This window comes from Cottoperca gobio, chromosome 15, assembly GCF_900634415.1.
Source record: "Cottoperca gobio chromosome 15, fCotGob3.1, whole genome shotgun sequence".
NCBI classification, from domain to species: Eukaryota; Metazoa; Chordata; class Actinopteri; order Perciformes; family Bovichtidae; genus Cottoperca; species Cottoperca gobio.
This window is the reverse complement of record NC_041369.1, coordinates 13,360,358-13,375,658: the sequence shown is the minus strand read 5'-3', so window position 1 is coordinate 13,375,658 and position 15,301 is coordinate 13,360,358. Positions and strand designations below refer to the sequence as shown.

Here is a 15,301-nt window from a genome sequence, read left to right as displayed (position 1 = left end):
AATGTGGACACAGTTTTAGCAACTCTTGCATTATAGCTGTTTCTTTCCTAGAGCTCAAACCCAGAACTATATTTATGCCCTTGAGTTTTGAAAATACTAACCTCATTCAAGACTTTGTATGCACAATTGAGGGGGGAAAAAAAAAGAAAAGTGTCAAAGCTGTACAGAAAAGCTCTCTGTGACGACTTTGGGATACTGGCTTGTGTATAATGTTGGCAACAATGTTTTTTCCTAACAAAGGCCTGAAAAGTATGTATATTTGGTTGGCTTATATGAATGAAGGTTATGGCCTCTTTAGCGTTAATGGCACATTACAGGGTGATAAATTCCTTCCCTGATTACACACAAGTTGGATATGACATTTATGTGTCGTCTCGTCACACTTTGAGTTGCGTATCCAATGTGTGTATGTTGCAGTTTTATGTTATGTTTTATTATTGTCAGGCAGATGTTCTCATAATGTGAAGTTTCCTAACTTCCACAGTAGTACATGTCATTAGTGTGTTGTCATTGTTCATTTTTAGCACAGTGTTATTCTTTTATGTTGTTCATTTCTCTTTAGAGGGTAAATCATCTGTAAATGCAAAACATGTCTCATGTTTTTATTGTTATTTAAGAACTCCATGTAGGCTAATACATTTAGCAAATCTAAAACTGACCACCAAATATCAGACTTGAACATGTTTATTCTTTACAGTTGCTATTTAAAGATTTTGATTTTGTATATTAGAAAGAAATAACTGCTTTATTTGTGGTAATCCCAAGAATGATACATCTTTATGTTAAGAATTTTGTATTTTTGCTGGAGTTGATATAAAGATGTTGGAATTTTATCTTTGTTTCTTGGCTCATTTATACCAGTGTGTTATCTAACCAGACAAAGTAGCAAAGTGAAAACTAAAGGGCTCCGTATGCTTGAAATTAACATTTTAAACTATTATACTTGTTGTGGATGGCCTCAGTCTGAGGCAGAGCAGAAAGTTTAAACCCTGCCAACCGTCTCGCCTCCACACACCTCGCCAATCACTGTGAAAGCGGCACTGCTCGTTGAAATGTCTGTTTCAGGCGGTGTCCAAAGATCCGATAAACACTTATAGCATACTGCCCGCTTAATACCCTGCCATGCAAATATTTACCGCCCTTCATGAGAAGTATGCAGTTGAGGCATCAGTGCTTGTGAAAGACCTTGCGGTAGTCAATGAAAGCATTTCACATGGTGGGGACCTGCCATACGGCTCACAGGCGTCCTGAGCACCACAGGAAGCTCCCACTGTGGGACAGATTGATACACAGTTGGCCTCCGTCACAAAACAGAGAGTGAATGAACAACGACTTCTCACCACAACCAACATGACATTAAGAAATTGGTGATTCATTCACCTTTTAATGGCGAAATGCAAAAGTTGTGTATCCAACTAAAACTGTGACGTCAACAGAATTAAATCGCTTTTTCTTTTAACCACTTAAACATTTACTCTTCTTATTGAGATAAACACACATGTGATTTGTAGCCGCTGAGCTGAACTGACAGCTGAGGTCAGTGACTGTTCGCTGACCCCTTTGTGGCGTCCTCTCTTGATCCAAAGAAAGCGTCTTTCTACAGTGTGCCCATATGGTGTGTACAGATATTTCACTCTGCTTATATTATACTAGGCTTCTCTGTACAGTATGCCTCCATTTAGTTAGCTAGAGCAAGGGTTTTCAAAGTCTCAGACATAACTAAGATAACTGCACCCCCACACAACTGGGCGATGTAAACAGGAAGTATAATGTTGTAATGGAGGCAGTTAACGCTTGGCTGCCACCTGAGCCTCATTTTAGCCTATGTTTGTGTACACTTTGACAAATTGTCATTAAAAGTATGCTGAATTAGCGGTTTCTGTTTGCAATACCTAATGATGTCCAGACAACTGTCCCTGGAGCACTTTGATACTGAAGAAACTTAAAAAGGCAAGTTCTGGAGCTATAAGGAGCATATATTTATGAATTTCTTTCCAAAGCAGATTTGTGGACGTGTATTCGCGATGGACATCGGAGATGGTTATATCCTCTGGGATTGTAAGATTTATTTTATACTTATTTAGACTTGCTTTATGACATGCCATGCCATTTTGCTTTTGACATAAATAATTTTATGGCATAATATAATATGACTTTCTTATGACAAATTTCTATGAAACACTGTATTGCATTTTTATTTATTTTTAAGTATTACTATGACTTATGGCATACTATTCCTATTTTTATGAAGATATGTTCGTGACTTACTATAAAAAAAACATACATTTTTAAAAACATACAATTCTATGATTTGTTTATGATATTTCTACGCCATACTATACTATGCCTTTTCATGACGACATGTAGACATTTTCTTTACTATATTTTTATATTTATTTTACATACTATGTTTGGAAATTGAACGTCTACATGTTAACATTTTTTATGGCTCATAGTTGTATAGTTATGTATAGTTATAGTTGTGACTTTAATTCCTTTTAATGCCATTCTAATGACATACTATACTCTGACTTTATGAAATGTCTTAATGATATACTATGATAACCTAACATCAGGAGTTTGCCCATATTTCCATTTTCTCTGAGCCCTTTTTAAAGATTTATCATCTGTCGAATAACTACGACATTAAGTAAAATAAAAAAGACGACACATTCTTAAAAGCACACACATTTAAGTTTAATTAATGAAAAAGAGTGGAGGTTTGGTAAACATTTTGTCGGTGGCACTACATACATTCAGCATTATTGGGATTTTTTTCAGTTTAATCCCACCATCAATCCTGTGACAGAAAAGCAAAAAGACAAAACCCAACGAGGGATATTTCTTAAGTTTTTGCACCAGTTCAATACAACAGAGACATTGTGTCGTTAACAATAACATATTTATGTATATAGTTCATAGAATGAAAAATCTGTGTTTCTGGTAATGTGACCAGATAACTGAATTACATCTCAATATAGCACAAGCACCACTAAGATGTCTACCAGGAAGTTGAACGCACCAGTCCAGTACAGATCAGTGCAGAGAAAGGAAAGGAGACATGAAAAGAAAGCCACATTCGACTAAATATGCACCTTTACGAGGCACGCAGCCTAAGAGTTACAGTGACTGTTCATCAGTATCCTTTATGAGATCTTCTTTTAATGTTATTGTACACCACTGGGATCACATCAACCGCATGTAAAACAAAGTTAACATGGAATAGGAGCTCTGTGTGCATTGTACCGAGCTGAGATCGGGCTCTGCAGCCTTTCACACTATAAAGAGACTTTTAACATTTAGATCAGCAAAATGGATAAACACAATCCCAATCTGCAGGGAGGACAATGCCTTAAACCATCCTGATGGACTGTCACTTATTGAACAGTATGTGATTTCTATATCTTACATTGGAAACTAAATAACAGCTAAAAGTTACCACTTCATGAATAAGCATAGGTCATATTTATCTATACACATTTATACATTCAGGTATGACTGTTGTGTTCACTGTAATTGGCACCATTTATTCTTTTTTTGTGTGGATAGCCAGTCAGAACTGACACATTGAAATGTCCACGCCTTTCTCATTTATGATCTGTCAGTAGTAGGCATGTAATGCTTCACACAGTTGCCTATTCAGACAGATCTAGGATGATATACCTTAACATGATCATTGTCCTCAGAAGCAATTTCATCCTATTTTTTCTGGCTTGACAGCAGCTTATGATCAGTTGAGCTTGACTACTTTAACTCTGTTGAACTAAAAACACCTCTATGGCAAACATCTCTCAAATTAAAATGATAGAAATACAACCCAACACTTCAACAAAATGAACATGAAAACAATCAGAAGCCTTTAAGTGTGATATGGTAATTACAAGGTACATTTGAGGGGGACATCTCTTAATCCCAGCTCTGACCTCTCCAGCCCCTGCAGCGATTAAGGAATGTCTGAGCCAGAGAGGAGGAAAAACACTGCCGTAACTCGCTATTAAGTGATGTTACAAATACCTTACAGATTTTTATGCTATTTTTATTCATTATTTTACCTTTTTTCATCTTTTTAAAATTTTTTAAAATATTTGAAAGTCAGCAACATTTATGCCTTTCACTTTCTACAGGAAACGCCTTTAGATAAAATAAATAAAAACAAGCACAGACTCTCATGAATTAGATGTAATATTCACATGGAAGACAACATATACAATATCAAACATATTTCTAGACCAAAACTGGCTCCTATACAACCAGCTGCTGTATTTTTGGTCAATTAACGTAATTAATTACCTTGTTGGAGAAAGTGAGATCAACAAATAAAAACACCTAGGGAACCAACTGAATGCCTTTCCACCAGTCCCAAGCTTCCAGAAACAGACTTACTCTTTAACATAGAAAAATACTATACCAAAATGAAATACAAATATATATATATTAGAATCTGTTAGGCATTTCTATATAAAGAGTTGTTGGGGAGGGTCGGGGAGGGCGGCTAAAGGGGTTAGGTTACATCATGAGACAAAATATAACAAAATATAACAAAAATAAAAACAAATCAATATGAGAAATTAGACAGAACAAAACAAAAATCAGAAGATGAGTCTGTAACCTTTTGTTTTGTAATAACATTTATGATATTAAGAAGCTCTACATATTTGTTGGCAAACTCTTCTCCACACATGCAACAGTTTGCACAAGTTTAATACTGCAGGCATCAAGAGGAGCAGGGCTAAACAGCCTCTTGCTCAAAGGGGGTGGGATTATGCAAATCATCCTAACCCTGAGGCAATGCATGCTGGGGGACTGATAACCACTGGGCACTGCCAGCACCAGATTGGTTTGCTGTACGAACAGAATAGATAGTTTTACCACACAAGGCCTCTCACCTTTACGAGTGTTAAGACTGTGTGTGTATGTATGTATGCCATGCGTGTGTGAGGTGTACGACTGTCGTTTTCAGTGCTGCTAGTCAGTGCAGTCTCTATTTTTATGGAGTTTCTACGATACAGTACCTCGCAGCAAACTGCTGTGACGCCAGACCACCTGGCCTCGAAGCCACGACATCCGCACTGGATTATGTGCCACTCTAACCCTACCTGTTCTTTGTTCACTTCTACATGTGCATGTTTGGATGGATGACTGTATCCTCTCAGAGAAATTGCTACACCACACCAACAACAACTTTAACTCAACCCAAACCATATCCAGCCCAGTCCAGGTAACCCAGCCAAGCTCAACTCAAGATAGCTTTGCCAAGTCAAAGTCACTTCTCATCCCTCTGTTTCTCTCTTTGTGTCTTTCTCTGCCTCTCTTCTGCCATTCTTAGCCAGGCTGGACCCCACTGTCCTCACTGCCTCCACGAGGTAAAGATGGTAGATGGTGGTTAGGCTGTCAGAGGCCTCACAGATGGATGGGGAATTCACACTGGGTAATTTGGGTCAGAGGGATGCCTCACTCTGAATGCAACACCTTTGAAATCTCTGGACCCCTTTGGAACAATGTTGCAGATACAATGGTTCTGTTGCCGTTGTTGTCACGTCTACATTGTTGCTCATGATGTTGGTTTCTCTGTGTTACTGTAGGTCACACACCCTTGAAAGGGGAGGAAATGTCCTATTTTACAAACATTGTTGTCCATAATATATAGATAGAGGTTTTATATATATTCTTTATACTCTCTCTCTCTCTCTCTCTCTCTCTCTTTCTTTCCCTCCCTCGCTCGCTTTCCTCCAGTCCTCTCTCTTCCTTCCTTCCTTTCTTTCTATCTTCTGCTCGGCGGCAGCGGCAGGAAATGTGAGTGAATGGTGCTACATGCAGCCCACGCAGCCGCACTTGATGGTCTTTTCCACTTCCTCGCTGAAGGAGGTTCCATCGCTGCATTCAAAGGTGTATTTCCGGCGTTTCATTCGCTGGCTGGCGCAGCAGGCCCCCGTGTCGCAAGCTCCGGAGCACTCCACCCAGGAGACCATGCGTGTCGTCTGGCAGATGGCATAGCCTCGCTGAACCTGGTAGAAGTCTCGCACAGGTTCCCCTCGGCATTCAGACTCTGGAAAGCAGGAAGAACACCCACAGACATTAATATAATTACTTATTCAGGGTATGAGCATGCATTCTTAAGTAAAGAGTCACATACGAATCATATTATAGTAGTTCATAGTCACAAAAAATGTAATAAGAAAATATCATAAATAGTCACGACGCCTTAAACATGTTTTTTATAATAAACATTTATTAAAGTATGTTAAACACAAAAAGGTCAGCGTATACTACGTATTACAGACTGGCCCTGAAGCAAACCAACCTGCGTCACAAAGTTCCCCTGTGTAGCCACTTTCACAGTGACAGTAGGAATCTCCTGTGTCTGAGATCTGGCAGCGACCGTGTTTGCAGGACAAGCGACGGCAGGGGTTGAACAGCTCCCCTTGTTGGTTACACAGGGCACCGCGGTAACCCTCCACGCACTCGCAGCGGTACGACTGAGTGTCCAGTGGGATGCACTTTCCGTGGACGCACCTAGTAAGACACAATACTCTTGATCAAATGTCTTGCTCAGTAAATAATTCAATGAAGTTGATGTTTCACGAGCCATTACTCAAGCACTGTACATGATCACCATTCTGAGGTACTTGGTACTAGAGTATGCTATTTTAGACTTTACTTTTTACTCTATACATTATTAATTACTCCTCAGATTAAGATTTGACATAAAAGGGTTTTTAAAATACAATACATTGTTGGAGACATTTCCCAAAAAGCTAAAATAATAGAAATAGAAAATGACATATTGGTGCATATTAACAATCTAATAATGTTATGATTTAATACAAGTCACAAGAGCTATTTTCCTGCAGAACTAATACTTTTGCTTTTGATACTTTAAGTACATTTTGCTGATGATACTTCTGAACTCTTACTTAAACTGGACTTCTACATCCTGGTGGTTAAAATATTTTTTTGCTTACATTGTGTTGTTGTATTGGTACTTTTACTTAAATATGAACTCTCATTTGCTAACATACTTGCTGCCCTGGCAGGGGTTGATAACAGGCTCGTTACATTGCTGTCCGCTCCAACCTGGCTGGCAGTGGCACACTGGTCCCTGAGCCCCGTCAGGCTGGCAGATGCCGTGTACACAGTAGATCTTCTTGCAGGGCTCGCAGCCCGGTACCACGCCAGGCTTCATCTGGGTCTTGGTGAAATCCTGGAGCTCATTGTTGATGTACAGGTTCTGGATACAGCCATGGAAACTGGAACCGTTCTGGAGCTGCCAGAGACGGAAAGCACCTGAGTGTACATCCACCGGCATGCCTGGAGGAGGAGAGAGAAAAGAGATGTTAGAAGGTGTGAAGATGTGCTTAGTTTGGATCACAAACAGACGACTAACACAGGGCTGGTATGAGTGTAAATGGAGGAAGGTATTTCAACCATGGGTATCCCAACAGTGCGTATACAATTTGTCGATTTATTGTATGCATTTTCTTTTTAATTGGCTTTGATATTTTCCATTTGCACCACAAGACACATCATCCTTGAACAGTAAAAGGGTATGGGAACATGTCTCCTGTAGTGTTGTATGAATGAAGAACAGTACGGCACATCACAGCACTAAAACACACTGTACACATTTGCAGCCACTCCTGAGCCACCTGTCAAGCTATGCAGCCCCAAAACTGGGGCTGCATAGCTTGACAGGTGGCTCAGGAAGGGCTTTCTTTTGGAATTAATCATCAAAATATTTGAATTTTATGAAAATCAAGACAGGCTAAATCACACATGAGAAATAAATACAATTATATTTTGTGCTAATACAGCCATGCAATTACAGAACACATCTGAAGTTGAGCCTGTGTCTGGTAGTTCTTATGGTAATCACTAGAGGGCGTACTTTACACACAAAGAAATGTGTTGTAAGGACAATATATCTATTGGACTAAAAGGTGATGTATTGTATGTTCACATTAGGTTATGATCTGTCATTTTTGAGAGTTATGTGTTATGTTTTATGTGTTATTTATTCAGTACAAAAGTGTGCATATGGCGTATTGGGAGTTCTATGCTAGTTATGTATTGTGACTTAATGTGTGGCCCCTACCAAACACAGTCATGACTGAATGTGGGAATGGTGTAAGTGGAGAATAGGGTTTGGGTGGAGGAAGGACAGGGTTGAAGGGTTGCATGGTTAAGGGGAGGGGTTGGTTGCAGTGGTGACAAAGCGAGGGGGGAAGGGTGGTGATTGACAGTAGTGTAGTAGTTAAGAGTGCCTGCAGAGGAGGGAGGTGTGTTCTGGAGAGGGCCCCTACCCCCCACGTATAGTGGAGCCTCCCCGTTGAGGGGCCGCACCGCCCCAAAGCTGTCCATTGTGGTAGGGAGACCCCCGTCAATGGACAGGTTCACCATCTGGTCAAAGGTCACTAGCTCCACTGTGTGGAACTGGCCGTCGTTGATAGTCTCCGTACTGGAAAAGGAAAACAGAGATTGGACATAAGACATAGTCACTAGACTAAATAAAACATACACAGATCACGTCAGTTTACAGCGACAGTAACCTTCAGTCTTTCAAAGGCAACTTACCTGTAGATGGCATGGCCTGGCTGGCTGCCGGGGTCATAGCTGACCTTGACATGACCTTGGTAGAGCTCCACAGCAATATGATCATCTTCTCCATTATACAGCAGGATGCCATTATCCTCTGCTGTTGACACCTACAGAGAGAAAATGTTTGCAATGGGTGTTTGAATTATTCAGGTTTCAGAAAGGCAGCATCATCACACAGAAATCATAGAAATGTTCCCACACTAACACCTTCTGTGGATACCTGTAAGGTGATGTTAGCTTGTGGCCAGTTCTTGAGGTCAGAGAGCAGCAGGTAAGAGTCTCTGTCAATGAAGTTGACGCTGACCAGCTTCTCGCAGCGTGGCCCCCCAAACTCTGGTGGACACTGACAGAGGGCACGCCCACCTCGCTCCACACACGGGGCGTTGTTCTGGCAGTCGGCCAGCTCACACAGGGACAGTGGAGATGGGGGAACCTCACACAACTGACCACTATAGACAGAAAGAGAGGAAGTATGGTGTTAGTGAATCTGATAAAACTATGTAGCCAAATTAAAGCCTGTGTTAAATGTGTTCTTTTCTCACTTGTATCCTTCAGGACAGACGCAGGAGTATCCATTTAGCTCATCCACACACTGAGCTCCATTCTGGCAACGATGCTCCTCACAGTCATTATAGTCTACACTGCAGTCATCACCAACATAACCAGGAGAGCACACACACCTGCAATACACAAACATAATACTGGAATCAAAGGACAAAGATACCTCCTAGTCTGTCTATTTTTCAATATATGGCGTCATCATTTTTTGTTGTATCTGACGTTGGTAGCAAACACTTACTTGGGTCCAGCGGAGGTGATGAGGCAGGTAGACTGATGTTGGCAGGGGCTCCGTCCAGGGACACACACATCCTCCATTTCTTCGCACATCTCCCCTACAAAGAAACACGTATTAAAAAAAGTATGAACACAGAGAAAGAAACCATCCTGCAAAACAAGAAAGTCATGCAGTAATGTAATCTCTTTAAAAAAAGAAAGAAATCTAAGATAAATCATCTTGCAATTGCTTTATATTTTTCTAGGAACATATTCAATCAATTCAATCTTTCAACTAGATGAGAAGCACAACTGAAAAGTAGATTGCATGGCTGTATTGAAAGAACTAGATGGCTTTGCTTATTTAAAAAATCAGTTTAAAACAAGAGTAAGACAAAAACAACACAAAAAATATGTATTATATTTATTTTTTACCTATAAAGAAGCTGAATAATGCACGTTTTAATAACTTAATAACCACTTAGTGGTGTAGAAAAATCTAGTTTGAAGAATATTCATCTTGAATTACTCATTTTTTTTTTTTTATTACTTTTAAGGTCAAAATGTGTGCTTGTTTTTTATGACTTATTTCAAGAAATCTTTATCTACTGGCAGTTTATTTTTGTTTTAAACCAAACTTATCTCATTTACAAAATAATTATCTTGTTTGTACGGGGGGGATTTTTGGCAGTGCAGTTGCTTTTTGAGTCTGCGCTGCATGCACTAACCTGTGTAGTAGGGGGGACAAAAACAAGTGTAGTTGTTGACTCCATCGAGGCAGGTGGCTGCGTTCTCACAGTCGTTGTACTCGCAGTCGTCAATGTTGGTTTGGCAAATGGGACCCTCAAAGCCCAGTGGACATGTGCAACTGTGAAACATGTACACACTCATTACGTCATTGTGTAAAGTTTCTTGTGAGATAAATAAGATTACGATGCTCGCCTTTCTCACCTGTATTCTCCCTCCTTATCCTCATTCACTTGGCAGGTTCCCCCGTTGGCACATGGGTTACTCACACAGGCGTTCAGAGCCGTCTCACAGTTCTTGCCCTGAGACAGAAAACAGAGATAATGTTAATTTTTCTTGATAAACATTATACATACTGCAGGACCTGCAATACAACAAGGATCTCCACGAATAGGTGGTAGCATTGTGTAGCTCTGACCTTGAATCCTGGAGGACAGCTGCATCGGTAGATCTCCGCCATGTCACTGTGACAGATGCCTTGGTTCAGACATGGACTGGACAGACAAGGGTTACACTTGACCATCACTGTAGTGTCCACATCACCTAAAGAAATGCCAGACGGTTAAAAATTAATTTCATATAGATACTAGTGCTGCTTACGTTATATCTTCATGTACATCAAGATGACGCACCTGTACATTCAAACTTCTTTGCAGGTGTGGTGAGCAGCAGTTTGCCCTCCATGCCCAGTGGGCCAGCACATCGGGCGATGCCTGGCTCTTTGTAGCTAGTCTTCACCCAGTCGGATAGCCAGCGCAGGCGACAGTCACAGTGCAATGGGTTGGCACCAATTGCCCTAATAGAACAGAGAAAGCAAACGTATTAATGGGTTGATAAGGTAGTTTGGCTGTGTTGTATTTTTCAACCTCCCAACATGTCAATCCTGTAATGCACTCTATGACCAGCAGGTGTCTCTACACCCTAGCTTAAAACAAACCAACTCAACTTAATGTACTAAACAACTAAAGCACCGCTTCTCTAAGAATAAAACAGATTTAAAGTGTAATGCTCAATGCCACTCTGTGCCATACATCATCTAGTGGGAGGCTTCTCAATTATAGGCAAAGGTGCTAACAGAAGGCACTCTTAACCACTTCTGTCATGGTGGTCGTGAATCAATGCTGCTCTGTCCTCCCGCTAGATGCACAAACACTCCTGAATCGATGCTGTTCCATTACGGTGGAACACAGGCTCATCTTTCAGGCCGGGCCAATAGCTGACACCTGACATCTGCTAACATGAAAGCCACTTGACTGTGACTGTGGATCAATGGCTGCCCTCCATCCCTCCCTTCACCCCGTTTTCATGCAGCCTTGACTCCTGTACTGCCCTCCTAAAAATGTCTTTGTTTAGTTCTCTCTATCCTCCCTTCTTACTCTGACACTGATAGTTCTATTGATCAGTGACTCTCGAGGGACGATGTGAATATCTAGGCTGGATGGCAGAGGGCACACTGCAAAGATACTTCTGTGTCGTTTTACACATGTCCATGAGTACATGCACAATCACACGGCTACACACCACACACAAAATTACAGACATACAAAAACAAACACTAAAGTCCACAGACCATGGAGAACTTGTGCGTGTGTGTTAGTGAACGTGTGTGTGTGTCAGGGATGTCACAGGGAGATGAGACAGTATAGGGGTCTGTGTGTTTCTTTAACCACAGGACTGCGGCTGATTAAGGGAGGGCCTGGCTCATGCGAAGCCCACCAAAGAGGACTACAGACAGGCCACTGTGAGCCACGCTCCCCGGCTGTCTGGCCAAACCCCCTGTGAGTCTGTATGAGTGTGTACATGTGTGTAGACTTCACAAACTCAGTGGTAAGTGCAGACGGCATCACGGCTGCCATTGGGGCATACAGGTGTGTGTGTGTGTGTGTGTGTGTGTGTGTGTGTGTGTGTGTGTGTGTGTGTGTGTGTGTGTGTGTGTGTGTGTGTGTGTGTGTGTCACTACTTACAAGTGTGACAGTGAGGCGACATCGCTGAAGATGCCATCAGGAAGCTCTGAGATCTCGTTGCCATGGAGAGACCTGAAGAGTGATGGAGGATGGAGGAAGAAGATGATAAAAAAAGAGAACATGTTTCATCATAGGAAAAAAATATATATTTTGTGCAACTTTTCTGTTGTACTATTAAACCTGAAATGATTTGATGACTTAAAGATTATTCGATTGACAGAAAATTAACTATTTAGTAACAATTTGAGTAACAAAACATTTGCAAACATTTCTGAAGTGTGAGGGTTTGCTGGTTTTCTTCTATGATCAAATATTGAATTTTCTAACTGTTGGTCAGCCATTTGAAAACGTCATGTTGGAGACTGTGATCGGCTATTTCCCAATATTCTGACATTTTATAGACAAAAGGATTAATCAAGGGTAATTGTCATATTAATCGATAATGATAATGTTAGTTGCAGTCCTACTACTGCATATCATCATTTGTTTTCAGACGAAACAGAAGAGAAAATACCAACACATATTGTCAGCGTTGTGTTGGGTGGTAGTAATGGGTATGTCATTCTGCTGGCAGAGATGTGAGGCTCTGTGCGTCTGTAAAAGACTGGAGTCAAGTTTCTATGTGCGTCTGGCTGGCAGGGCCAACAAGGGTACAGAGGGAGGGGGTAACAGAGTTGCAACACATGCAGGACAGTGAAAAACATTAGTGTGTAGATGTACACGTATATCTATGTGCTTGCATATTTGAGCACATGCATGTATATAAATGTTTGTATGCGTATAAACTATTATGTATACTATTGCTGTTCTCTGACTACTACCTAGGGTGACAAGCCAATATGGCTTAATGGCCAGATGACTGATGGCTGCTGTAATCCGCAGGGTCATTACCACCTCCAACCCTCAGCTGACCACACGCTAATGTTACCGCAGCTCAGTCTGCAGCACCAACACACGACACATCTGCTCTCTGTGCCTGGATGATGAGAAGTGATGTATAAACAGACATTGAAACCCTACTTCCTTCTTTGTTTGATCTGTGAATTACCGCTAAGCTGTGGACGAGTCAGGGGAAAGGATACGGAGAGCGAAGCTGGTCAATGTAAGGATGCAGAGCCATGCTCGAGTACGAAAGGGAAAATATACAATGTAACCGTCTGAGACAACAAGTTAATTGGCCTGTGTGCAGGGAAGAATGCTTATTAGTGTAGAGCGAGTAGTTGGGTTGTGGTAGGATACTGGGGGCATGAAGCCAACAGCAGTGTGCCAGCTAGGCAGAGATCTCATGGGAGAAAGGAGCCAGGGAGTCTCTAGGAAGAAACCTGAGCCGCTCTCCTGCTAGCATTCTCTCTGTCTGTCTCTGTTTTTTTTTTTTACTTTTCTTTTCTACAGCTGTATATCATTTGATCACTACATCCTTCCTATGTCAATCTGTCTCTAACCTGGCACAATCCACAAAAATGGATTTGTATTTGATGTTTCTGGACAGGCAAAATGGTTTACGACTAAAAAGACGCTGCACAGGCTGTCCAACTGTTCAAAATGTTCACACAGGATTGTTCACCTGCAACCAGTTAATAATGTTTTTGTGATTCTGTGAGTCCTCTGAGCTATGTGTTTTGAGGATCATGTGATACTGGCATTTCCTCACAGCGCTGCATCCAACCGCAATTTTAAGAATATGCCGTTTTTTTATTTCATTCGTTGCAGGCTTTTGCTTTCTTTTCCTTTATCACACTCTTTCATATCACTTTCTATTCTCACAGCCTCCCACCCAAGCCCTGGCGAGCCACACCCTAGCGCTGTCTCAGCTCACTCACCTCACACCTAATACCCAGCAGGCCAATTAGCAGTTTATTAATCTGCAGCTCAAACCACAACCATCATACACACACGCGCACACACATATGTACACTTGCACCACACCACACCACCACAGCCATGCCAGGCTCAGACCACTGGTCTGTTTGAAGCCATGAGCGTTAATGAGTCTTCTCCTCTTTACTGCTCTGTAAAGCCAAAGGTGCAGCTTTATAAAGACTTTGGCACCTCAGTGTGTGTGAGTGCACATGCGTGTGTCCCGTTCGTAGCCGGCTTTTGCATCTCACTGTGGTTTTTCTATGAAGCTTCCAACTTTGAACTTTGAACTCGGTTGAAATCATTAAAAGGAGCTCATTGTCGCTTGAGTTTTGTTGTACCCACACAGCCTTGCCGTAAAAAAAAAAGCCATGGCACCAATTGACATTTAATGGGAGGCTTATGATTGATCACACGAGCAGTAAAGACATCAAAGTTTTCTGCTTCATTTGGAGTCCCGTCTGACTGAGACAATAAGGTAGTCCAGACAGTCTGTGCGTATATGTGAGCTTGTATATAGTTCTGAGCCTATGTGGTGTGTGTGGGGCGGGTGGCGTTGAGGGGAGGGCCTCACATGGCGTCAATATTTTAAAAGTGAAGGTGGCGTGAGTGAGTAAGAGCAGAAATAACGGACGCAGCTTCATTAGAGATCAAAGCAACGCGCCCGGGCTAGCAAGGCGGCATCAGCTAATGATGGTCGAGCTTCACTCTCATTCCACGCTAAAAGGGCTCTTACGCTTTGTGCCTCGTAATGATCGGGACTTTAGTCGAATCCCGCCGTAAAAAGAGGCTTTGTTGAAGCTTTGTTGTCAGTAGTAAAAAGTGTGCCTGCTATGAGCACACATGGAAGGCCGATAAGTCTACTCCCACACACAAACTAACGGGCACCAAGCCAGTAGATGACAAACATATAAACTATGCACACACACACACACACACACACACACACACACACACACACACACACACACACACACACACACACACACACACACACACACACACACACACACAATCTCATAACGAGTGCCGCTGGGCCTGGTCTGTGTTTCTCCCTTGCAGAACTAAACTGTACATTTGAGTTAAAGTGTGTGGCATCCAGCTGCTGTATCTTTGGATGCATGGTCCAATGGTTGGTTTTGGTTTCGTCATTTATCTGTCGAACGTATTTATATTCTACATCTTAGTTATTTAGCAGACTGATTCAACTACGGGGAGCCCATGGTCACTGAGAGGGCACAATCAAAGACCTCATAACTTCATAAAAGCCCGGAGGCAGAGTCAAAACCATTATGGTTAGCGGGCCAAACTTTCGCTGCTAATCAGTGTCAGAGTGATTTTTTACAGTGGGTTATGGAGGCCCG

General features: G+C 41.7%; 2 protein-coding genes across 2 annotated transcripts in view; one reads left to right on the top strand and one right to left on the bottom strand.

Annotated features, from left to right (window-relative positions):
• The window catches only part of LOC115019810 (ligand-dependent corepressor-like), a 38,505-nt gene extending 26,487 nt beyond the window's left edge, over window positions 1-12,018 (top strand). Inside the window, exon 8 of the transcript XR_003833502.1 lies at window positions 11,985-12,018. The gene's annotated coding sequence lies outside the window, so the exon portion shown is untranslated. The remainder of the gene's footprint in view (window positions 1-11,984) is intronic.
• slit1a (slit homolog 1a (Drosophila)) overlaps window positions 5,808-15,301 on the bottom strand; it is an 82,002-nt gene continuing 72,508 nt past the window's right edge. The window contains 13 exon segments of the mRNA XM_029449425.1: window positions 5,808-6,046; window positions 6,302-6,513; window positions 7,020-7,308; window positions 8,301-8,455; window positions 8,572-8,702; window positions 8,816-9,044; window positions 9,138-9,275; window positions 9,395-9,488; window positions 10,098-10,237; window positions 10,321-10,418; window positions 10,535-10,659; window positions 10,749-10,912; window positions 12,081-12,152. Of these exon segments, the coding sequence (XP_029305285.1) occupies window positions 5,808-6,046; window positions 6,302-6,513; window positions 7,020-7,308; window positions 8,301-8,455; window positions 8,572-8,702; window positions 8,816-9,044; window positions 9,138-9,275; window positions 9,395-9,488; window positions 10,098-10,237; window positions 10,321-10,418; window positions 10,535-10,659; window positions 10,749-10,912; window positions 12,081-12,152 (2,086 nt within the window).